The 10,827-nt window shown below is 38.0% G+C and overlaps 1 protein-coding gene across 3 annotated transcripts; it reads left to right on the top strand.

Annotated features, from left to right (window-relative positions):
• The first annotated feature begins 779 nt into the window (after nt 1-779).
• ppk17 (amiloride-sensitive sodium channel pickpocket 17) lies at nt 780-10,722 on the top strand. Of its 3 annotated transcripts, XR_015535776.1 has the most exons (8): nt 780-2,786; nt 4,052-4,183; nt 4,875-5,019; nt 5,590-5,790; nt 6,841-6,989; nt 7,788-7,921; nt 8,644-8,828; nt 9,085-9,223. XR_015535776.1 is itself a non-coding variant. In XM_022086584.2 (7 exons), the coding sequence occupies exons 1-7, from the start codon at nt 2,658-2,660 to the stop codon at nt 9,363-9,365; spliced, it is 1,371 nt and encodes a 456-aa protein (XP_021942276.2). In that variant the 5' UTR covers nt 780-2,657; the 3' UTR covers nt 9,366-10,722. The 3 variants fall into 3 exon arrangements, 2 of the variants coding, with proteins under 2 accessions (XP_021942276.2, XP_021942277.2); XM_022086584.2 differs by lacking the exon at nt 8,644-8,828 and having other exon boundaries at nt 8,885-10,722; XM_022086585.2 differs by lacking the exons at nt 8,644-8,828; nt 9,085-9,223 and adding an exon at nt 8,863-9,048.
• Nucleotides 10,723-10,827: the final 105 nt, after the last annotated feature.

Below are 10,827 nucleotides of genomic sequence, written 5' to 3'. Positions count from 1 at the left end.
CTCGCAGAAATGCTGTGCGCACACACATTAAAAAAATTATGCCATCAATCCATTGCTTTGAAGTTCTGCATACAGGAAGTGGGTAATAGAGTAGTGGTCAGAAATCCATACAAATTGCTTTCTGAAAAACATTGTGTGTTTCAATTCTGGTTTTTGATGGACAGATTCTGTTGCCATATGTGGGGAAGTATCTGTATATTCCCAATAAAACTTATAATTAACACTTGGCCTGTCTCATTATAAAGACTACAGCATTATGCTATCAGTAGCCATTTTGTGTGTGTTACATGTTAACCCTTTCCATATGGGTGGCTAACATTTTATCCACAATCATAAGATTTTATACAGGATGAGGATAAATTTTGGCCATGGAGACTTATTTTTTTTACACAAGCACATAATTGTTTGGCTAGATGATATTTTTTAAGAGGAGCTTGATTTTGGTATGCTTAGACTGGATCCACATTGTGTGATAGTTACTTGTATTACTTGTTAGATCTACAGTTATGAATTCATGACAGAACTGATTTTCATAGTAGGATTTGGGGTTTTCATGGCAGTGAGTATGAAGATGACCGTCTTCTGATTTTGTTAACTTTATGGACTGAAGTTTGATGTATTTCAAAACTAGTAATTTTGCTGCCTGGCACCATAGTGAAATTTTTAAATTTCTGATACTGAATGTATTTTCGTCTTACTGGATAAAATGATTATTGTTTAAACCCCATACTGTGGGGCTGCGATCCATACTTGATCGGGGGGGGGGGGGGGGGGGGTAACACTTTAATAGTGTGTCACTGTGATAGTAGCTAGCTTGCTTCACATACGCTCTATGTAACAGTCGATAAACGCTTATTTACAGTGTCTTTCAGTTTGATGAATTTAACAGCATATCAGGTTCAGATAAATTGTTACACTGCCATATGATTATTTTGCAGCATAAAATTATCAACAGTAAATGAATTTCTAGGTCAGTCGGGTATGAGACGTCACAAAGAATGAATTTTCAAAATAATTACTTCACTGGGGAAGTTTTATGATATTTTTGGTTGTAAGTGATTAAACTGTATGTTAACACAGTGTTGTGTTGAAATAGGAATATGGTGAAGTGCCCCTTCTTGGAGTAAGGTAACAGATTAACGACCCTTTGTGGTATGGGAAATCAGCACCTGTTCCAGGGAGACATGTTTATGGTGCACATATCATGACACCTGTGCAAGTACCACCTGTTACTTACTCATACATGCTTGACGTAATATAAAGACCCTAATAAATCCTTTGACACTGTGGTAACATTCAGTATTTGGTAATGACCATATATATATGTGTGTGATTCATAAGGATTGACATGACCATCTGGTGCCCAAACACCTCACATTCCTTTTCTTCTTGTCTGTAGGAAACCAGTTAATTGCTATTTTTGGTAACTTCCATTTGTTACATTGTGGATGTAACCATGTCAACATTGTTTATTTATTTTCTATAGTATATATAATTTGTGTTGGGCAAGGCCGTGGTCTAGGCATCACGGAGTTTTCCTCCGGGGGCTTCCCCGATTTCTCCGTGGCATCCCAACAATTACTCCATTCACACACAGAAGAAGGCAGTGGCAAACCACTTCTGGATCATCTGCCAAGAACGTATATGAACAGGTCCCAGTCCAAGAAAAGGATGGAAGGATCCTGTTCATATGGACCTGTCGTCACACAGAACACTAAATAATAATAAGATGAGGTGGTCTAGCGGTTAGAACGCTGGCCTTGTAATCCTGGGGTCTCGGGTTCGATTGCCGGCGGTGCCCGAATTTATAACTTGTGTTGGACAAGGCCGTGGTCTAGGCAACACGGAGTTTTCCTCCGTGGCATCCCAACAATTACTCCATTCACACACAGAAGAAGGCAATGGCAAACCACTTCTGGATCATCTGCCAAGAACGTATATGAACAGGTCCCAGTCCGAGAAGAGAAAAGGATGGAAGGATCCTGTTCATATGGACCTGTCGTCAGACAGAACACTAAGTAAATAAGTATATATAATACCTTGCTTATCCTTTGTTTGTATGTCCCTAACTTTGTGTTGGATATATCTGTCAATCTCCTCGGAATGTCCATTTCAGCAAGTAATTTATTAATCTGTCACTGGCATATCTTTAAACTCTGCCCAAGGCGTTGTTAAGCGCAATTTCCCTTGATGGTATGTTTGATGAGGAGATCCAGTCTGCTGTTGCATACCAGCAAGTTTCAAAAGCATACAGTCTAATTAGGAAGAGGGATGTAATACACAGAATATCATAGCACTGCTACTTGAGGTCTGTCTCTAACGTGACAGCTGTCGCCTTGAGCATGTGTTGTCCGTAATTGTAGACTGAAAGTGCTGCTCGAGGAAAAAGGCATATTCCCCTGCTTTATACCGGGTCGTACAGAATTGACATTTCAGTGAATATTACATATCTTCAGGTAGTGTTTGTCTAGCATTCAGGCCTCAGGTCTGGGACTTGACAGTGGGGAATGCAACGTGAGATTTCCTTTGCTGTGGGAGACGCTCGGAGTGCGAACAGCCGCGGCAGCTGGCGACCTATATGCCGGCGATAAATATTCCTGCGCGGTGCGAAAGTTGACGTGGACATCGTGCGACCGCCCATCAGTCTATCAGCCAGCATGCTGAGGTTCGCTATGGCTGTCAACTGTTCCTTCCTTACGAGCCTTTGGCAAAAGTTTGGAGGTCGTGTAAGGAAGTTGGTCCGCTTTTCCGTCCTCCTGGCATGCACGGTTGTCGTCATCATACAGGTGGGACGAAGCAGTTAAGTTCCGTTACAGCACATTGATAAAACAAAGTATATTGAACGAAAATTATTTTGCTACAAATCGAATTTCCGGTCTACGCAAAAGTTGTTGGGTGAAATAAATTTTGCTTCCACTCAGACAGATGTACCGGGTCTACAATTTATGAGGCTGCGGTCGTACTTGCAATGCGTGGTCGGCCGGCGCTCTGTTGACGTCGGCGGGAGTTGTGCGCGTTCTTCCGGTGGGTGACCGGCGAATCAGTTTCAGTGCCGCTAGTAATAGCGAACTACGAATATTTCTCGTCACTGATACATGTTATTACATTAAAAGTGCTTTTGCATTGTCACCCACCGGAAGAACGCGCACGACTCCCGCCCACATCAACAGAGCGCCGGCCGACAACGCAATGCGAGCACGACCGCAGCCTCATAAATTGTAGACCTGGTATGATAACTAATTATATTCTAACTTTATTTTACCCTGTGCACAGACGTAGAGATATTCCTGAGATTTGAAGTTTTCGATTCAAACGTTTTTGGATGTGGTGAATATTTAAAGAAATTTTAAAGGCAAATAACTTGTAGTTATGCCGTTTAAAATTTTTGGTGTGATTGGCCGCGCATCAACAGATATGTTTTTCGTGTGCATGAGCATGAAGGTAAGTGAGGTGCACAAAGTTGCACAGAAGTCATTTGGAAAATATTTATGTTCTCAATTGTAGCACACCTCTCCACAATTGTTTTAAAGTTTTAGAAGTGTGTCCAAACTAATTTTCCAAAGGATCTCGGTTCCACGATAGGAGTCAACAAAGCACTAAATGTGTTGACCAGAGAATCATAAGTATTATATTTTAATGGTACTATCCACAAATCAATGACATGTACAAAGTTCTATAAAGATCCAAGGCCCAGTATTCATTCCTGACTATATTTTAATTACAAAGTACATGAAGCAAAGTCCTTGAGAAGCTAATAGTCATTCAGGTGGGTAAGACGTTCCCCACGTCTTATACAACCAGAAGGTTCATTACTGTGTTCATAAGAGCCCACCATTGGTATCCATCCTGATCAAAGTTAATTCAGACCACACCCTTATCCCACTTTTTAGATTAATTTTAAAATTACTCTCCCATCTATGTGAATGTCTTCCAAATTTTCTGTTCCCTGCAGGTAAATGTGACTAAATTATGTGAAAATTTCTTACCACTCCCAACAATGTTTCATGCCTTGTCCAGACAATTTTAAATATATATACACTTTTTATTACAGCTATGTGAGTGTTTCTCCAAACTCTTTTCACCACCAATATCTTCTCATTTACGTGTTGTGGTGAATCAGAGCATGACATACCCAGCGATTACCATTTGCCGTTATCCATCCTACAAACCTGATGTTCTCCAGGTACATTACTGTATTCTACCAGTGTGGTCTCCAGATTTGACTATTGCTTTGACACATTCCCTTCAGAGAAAGGCAAGGGAATTTTTCAGGTTTGGATTCTTGACCTGTTCAAATGGCATCAGCTGCAAAATTTCACCAGAAAAATTTCAAAATAGTTTACTTATTGAGCAGTAGAAGTTTTGTGATCGCTTTGAGGTGTGTATTTGGAAATAGTTTAATTAATTTTATATACATATTTTGAGTAGTCAAAATAAGATTTTATTCCAAGGGGTTAACAACCAGCTGTGATTAATAACTGGTGTTGGTAGTACTTATTACAGGTCGGTTGAAAGTCTTGTACCACATATTATATTATATATAAGATGTGCTCACTAATGCAGCAGAGTTCTCTAATTTGGGGAACACTAGTGGTAATGTTTATCATAAGTAATAACTTATCTGAACATTGTACTTTCCAAATTATCAATTTTAGTTGGTGACTTGGAAATGTAGCTCTCACAGATGGGTTCAGGTTACAGAGGAGCTTTGTCATCCTTTCGCCTGAAGGTGGAAGTATAACTGTCTTCTCAAACGTTGTGTTTTTTTAATAACATCTAGACAATGCATAAAGTAAAACAAAGAAAACAGTTGAACACGCTGTGTTATGCTGTCATCAGAAACCTTCAAATATCAACACCTGAACATGTTGCAGAAATATAACTTACAGAGTGTCCGTACGACAAGTGACTGGGATGACTTCCCGTATGATGAAATAACACTGAAGGAATTCTGGAATGAATCCACATACAGAGTGGAAGAAGGTTACTTTCTTTCTGCCCTAAGTGCATTTCAACACCGTGAGTATTATCATAAGTGAATCTTTAATGAACAGTGAAGTGAAGTGCAGGTTGCATTCCTTCAAAACAGCAACCTGAGAGAATAAGATTAGGGGAACTTGTCTCTGTCAGCAAAAAATAGTATACCACTTCCAAAATCTTAAAACCTTGCATACCGTGTATATTTGATAGCATCTAAGAATCAATGTAGCATCTATACCAGACTGAATCAAGGTGTGTCTTACAATTCATAGAATCTTAAAGTCAAGGAACTATGGTATTTACATGTTTAATACAGTTAGATGTTAAAATGTATATAAAACATTTGTAAATGTGTGGACTATGTTTATATACATTGTATTGTATTGTTCATATTGATCTAAAAAGACAGTTCCAATTGCCTCAGCATTCAGTCCAGTGCCAGGTCCATATGTGTATATACACAGTAATAAATACATTGCACTGTAAATACAGAAGCTAGACGTTTCTTGGCTGGCTGAGTATGTTAACTTTCCAAGGACTTCCCTGCCCTATGGGATTCTTTTGTGTAATATGAAAGCACATTCTGTAAGCCATGTGTTTGTCTTTCAGATGTACAGATTAAGAGTGCATATTATTTGATATGGGGCCAGTGCCACACAATTTTGCCACTCATCCAAACAACGTCATCAGGTAAAGGAAGTGGCTATTCTGTGATGCTGTATCAAAAGGAGGTATTATACAATCGCTCTGAGAATGACCCAGAGGAAGGCTGGCATATTTTCGTACATCCCGCCACTGATCCTTGGACAGGTAAGAGAAGCAATAATAAAGTTATTAACACATGAAGATTTCTGAATATTCATCGCCCTGATGACGGAGGCAGTATGACCTCTCAAACGTTGGTTAACATCGACCAGACTACACAGCGCAACAACCCAGAAGACAGAATTCTTCATACTCACTGCTGTGAAAACCTCAAATCTTACTTATTAACACATCTGTAATACTTTCCATTATTAAGTACTGATACTATAAAACAGCCTACAAAGTATCTATAATACTGATATTTTTAAATGAAGCCCATTTGCTTCACTTCTATGCATTTTCATTCATCCATACTGTCATCAAGTATTCAACTCCCTGAAGGTTTACACCAGTTTCTACAAAGCTATCCCATTTCTAGATTTCATCTTAATATATCTTCTTCCTGGCCTTCAGAATGGTGGTTTATCTGCCCAAATTATGTATTTATATCTTGTCTCCCTGTCCAAGCTACATGCCCAGCCCATCACTGCTGCCTAGGTTTCATATCCTGACAATTCTCACTGGCTCATATAAATCACAGTTCCTTGTTTTGTGGCGTCTAAACTGTCCACTTTCTTCTGAGATCCAGAAGTTTTCCTGAGAATTTTCAGTGTAGTTTTAGTAATTTAAAATAACAAGGAACAATACCAAGAGAAATTAATACGCCTATACATCTTATGGTATATAAAAATCAGTTCATCTGTCAGACTTTCACAACACCCATTAGTTTTAAATGTCTTACACAGTGACTGCATTGTGATATTGGTGTTGCAAAAAGCGCTTTGCTCACATATTATGATGAATCTCCAGCTCATCACTTTCATTCCATAATCATTATTGCTTGAGCAGGGGTTGCATTTAATCATGAAATTTGGTTTTCATTAAGAACATACTCGGTATTCAGCAAGCGTCAGATATGGAAAGCTGTCTGTTCCCAATCAATCAACCTAACTCACTCTCAACCTTGGTGAGATGTTCCATGCCATACTTTTATTTAATCTCAATACTGAAACATAGTGACTAGTGCAAAACAACATAAAAATATTCTTTTAAAAGAGACCACACATGAATATACTGGAGAGGATGAGAATCTGCTTCTGGCAGTGGGAGAAGAACTGCACGTGAGGATTGGTGTTCAGGAGTACCACCTTGTGGACAAGGCGGATGATCACTGTAATGCCAGTCTGGACCACAGTTATGAAGAGGCAAGTAATTTCTGACACCCCAGGTCATTAGCACCTTAACTTTTATTGGCTGTGCATTACATGAGGTCTGTGTGGCCATATACTGCTGTATCACACCACTGAAAGGTTAAATTCTGTAAATCCCAAGGTTGAAGTCCAGCCAACAGCCTCACTACATTTTAAGTTTAAATCCCCAACTCTTATGATGCATAAGGGTCAATTGTTCCAGATGAGAGATATCCCTTCTTTGCATAGAGTGATTGCATGCACCTATCTTTCACCTCTTAAGCCAGTGAAAGGATTTCAGTAAAATTTGGTATTGGAGAGTTATACTAAATGTTGCTGGCAAAGTCTAACTTTAGTTAGTGATAGGCCAACACCTGCTTTATATGACACTGAAATCAAAATGTATCAGTTTTCTCAGAAAAGGTTCAATGTACAAATAACTGATCATTATCATCTTGCAGTCAAGGAGTTAGGTCATTTGCTGACCACAACACCTTTATATGTGCAAGGGTCAGTCTCTCAAATGTCACATATTCATAAATGTTCAGGAAATTTTGTGCATGTTCTATTGTTTAAACTGAATTTGTTACAATTGAAAAATGGTATGTGAAATATAAGAGTCCAGTTTCTGCAGGTTGGCAACCATGAGGGAAATTCCCAAATTTCTTTTTGTTAAAAGCCAAAAGATTAAAGAACTTGGGGAAAAGGTCTGTTGTAAACAAAATCATGCTTACAACCCTTTGATAGACACCACACATAAGACGAGACACAGGTGTCTAATTTTTAGTATGAAATATAATTATTCCATTCCAGTGTCAGCACATGTGTAAAATGAGGCAACTAGTGAACAAGATTGGATGCAGTGGACCATGGATACCAGAAGTTGATGTTCCATTGTGTAATGAATATGAAACAATGAAGAACCTTATGAAATATTACATCAACAAGTAAGATATCATTTACAAGTGTCATGAAAGCAGGTTTTTTCCCCTCTTCCATGGATAGGCTAGTAAACTGGTAAGAACATTCGTTCACCTCGGACTTCAGTTTGCATAATACAATAAACACTAAAATGCAATATGATTAATCTTCTCTGGTTCCAAGACTATTAAGTGAAAATCAATACAAACTTAATGAAATGTTCTTGGTCAACAAGCCGTGTCAGTCGTGGACAAACGCCTGATGTTTCGGAGTCCATCTCTGCCTCCATCATTTCGCTGATGATGGAGGCAGAGATGGTCTTTGAAATATCACACTTTTGTCTATGACTGGTATGGCTTGTTGCCAGAGATGATTTTGAGTTCAGTTGCTGTGAAAGCTTCAAGTCTAAACTTACTTCCTTACTTTCATATTGTGCTTTCTAAAACTTCTATAAAGGAAAACATTCCCATTACAAATGGGACAGAATTAAGCACAACTGTCAATAAATTATGACTAGAAAATATGAAGGACTGCTGGATAAAGAAAATTTAAAATGTACACTGTAACAGTGCAGTGAACATACATAGGTAATTTGGACCATATAAATACAAGGAGTGTGTTCTATACAATATTTTTTCACCTTCAAGTAAGTGCCTATATTAAATATGTGACCAAACTGTTCAGGACCTTGGGATTCGAATACAAGTAGATTTCTTGTGAAAGTAATAATGAGTCATGCTATTCACAGGTTGTGTGGCTAGGTGCTGGGTTGACCAGTTCCAGGGCATTTGTGGTATGTGGCAGGCAAACTGGTACAGAGAAGCTGTGCTTCGGCCTCCTTCTGTCACTTATTCTCCGTCATTTTCCACGAGGTGTCCAACTGCCAGAGTACTGTCAGTGACACAGCATTTGAGCAGCCTCAGATTAAGAAAGGTCAGATTTCAGTCAGATAATTATTATAATGTAGACTTGTTTTGTTATGTTCACAGCCTAACATGTGGGTCACCATGCTGTAACTGCATCCGTCCATGTCATTCACTACAGTTTGTACCTTACATAGTGAAACGTCAGCCTATGGTAACAACGGAGCCAAATCATCGTTTCAGCCAACTGTATTTATTCTATAATTCCCGTATGGTTCAAGTAGCAGAAGAACACTTGGCATATGATTGGTCTCTGTTTTTATCAGATCTTGGTGGCTCCCTTGGTTTCCTGCTAGGTCTCTCAGTACTTGGAATAATTGGAATTGTGGAGCGACTCATCGACCTGCTGTACGGCAGTCTGCAGCTTCCGGCTCAGGTTAAGACGAGTGGCGGAAGGCAGTTGGGCTTGAATAGTAACAAAGATTCAGACGAACACATGGACTGCATTTGTTGTAGAGCAGAGGAGAAAAGTTTAAGTTTACATAACATGGAGACAATGAAATGTAAAAGCAAGCTTTCTCCACAGCCTCATGATACAAAATATTAGGTGTTCATATCCACAATGAAGTATACATATCTATGGTATCAGAAATTATTATGATCTTAAACTGATGTAAAATGTGACAGTGAGGACTCTAGAAATGTTATGGCCAAATGATTCTCTCTCTTGCTTCATATGTATGCGTTGCCATGTTTAAATATGGGCCTGAAAACTAGCTATCCTGACATTTTTATGCGGTTGTCTTCAGTCATTTCAGACAAATGGTGGAATAGTAATAGCATTTGGTCATGATGACTCCTTTCATATCCATTCAAATTTATTGTAACCTTTGCAGCTGGAAAAGTGATGTTAAGTAACCAAAAAGTTAATTGATCAATCAAGCTATCAATATGCTCACTCACTAGCTACATGTTATTTAATGGAGATCACTGGTTCATACATTTTTGGTAATAAGAACAGATTAAACTGAGTATTTTATTATTTTATAAGGAAAAGAACATTAAAACATTTCTTATGTTGTTACATGATACCACATTTAATGCTGACGTTTTAAATACATATGTTTGTATGAAACATATTGGTCAAGTTGATGTTTTCATGTTTCTAGTAGATTTTAAATTTACATGTCTGTAGCCTGATTAAAACTTGGTTTTGTTTGTTTAGAGACTGATTTAATTTGTGCACAATACTGCAGTACAGAATTCCAGAGTCTGTCTCTTTGACTTCTGGATAAGTAATGCACAACTGACATCATTACTGCAGTTCATTTTGAAGAGTAAACTCTGAAGCACTCTCACTGAATAAATTTTAATTTCCCTGATTATTTAAATTATGTCCTGTACTTGTGCATGAAGTACATACACAGTAGTGGGATGAAAGAGGTGGAGTGGATTCATCTGGCTTGGGATAGGCATGGTCAAAAATATGTCTCTTAGGTGTGCAGTTGCCATGTAAATATGGTTGTGTTATTTGGGCTTCATTTTGAGTCTTTATTATGGTTACCAAAATCCATCGTGTTGCTTGGATAACTTTGTCCCTTGGTGCAAAGAGACTGCAGCCACTCTTTTCATAAGAATGAAGCTGATTTTTTTGTTGGAGAAGCAGCATCATTAATAGATTCTACAAAAATTAAAAAGATAATCTTTAGGGCAAAATTATCCTTAAGATGTTTTTGTAAGCATTGCAATTGAGCACTATAATATAAAGGCAAATATGCTTTTAGGTGCAGGGAACAAAAATGTTTTCTAGTAAATGGTAACAATAAAATAAACTTTTAAATTCAGTTTGACAGAAGCAGAGCCAAGATATTTTAACAGAGGGCTATAGAATCAAAATAAAACAAGATGATACTTGTATGATGAAAGATAATTAATGTATTTAATGAATATAAAAGTTAAAAATATTGTATTGCAGTTAGTGATTACACAGTGGGTTCTTTATTTAAAACATAATTTGGATTTATTTTACAGAGTTGATGATTCTCTGGGTTAATGTCTGTCACTTCACA

The sequence above is a fragment of the Zootermopsis nevadensis genome, unplaced genomic scaffold, assembly GCF_977971745.1.
Source record: "Zootermopsis nevadensis isolate Lab colony 2312 unplaced genomic scaffold, Znev_1.0 Znev_ptg000019l, whole genome shotgun sequence".
Classification (NCBI taxonomy): domain Eukaryota; kingdom Metazoa; phylum Arthropoda; class Insecta; order Blattodea; family Termopsidae; genus Zootermopsis; species Zootermopsis nevadensis.
Note: the sequence above shows the minus strand (reverse complement) of the source record. Positions and strands in the feature narration are given on the sequence as shown.

Bases quoted from the DNA above. Each gene is read 5' to 3' on its own strand.
- ppk17 (XM_022086584.2), top strand. From the start codon at position 2,658: ATGCTGAGGTTCGCTATGGCTGTCAACTGTTCCTTCCTTACGAGCCTT. The intron at 4,184-4,874 runs GTACATTACTGT...AACATGTTGCAG, and splicing joins ACAAACCTGATGTTCTCCAG to AAATATAACTTACAGAGTGT. The intron at 6,990-7,787 runs GCAAGTAATTTC...ATTCCATTCCAG, and splicing joins TGGACCACAGTTATGAAGAG to TGTCAGCACATGTGTAAAAT.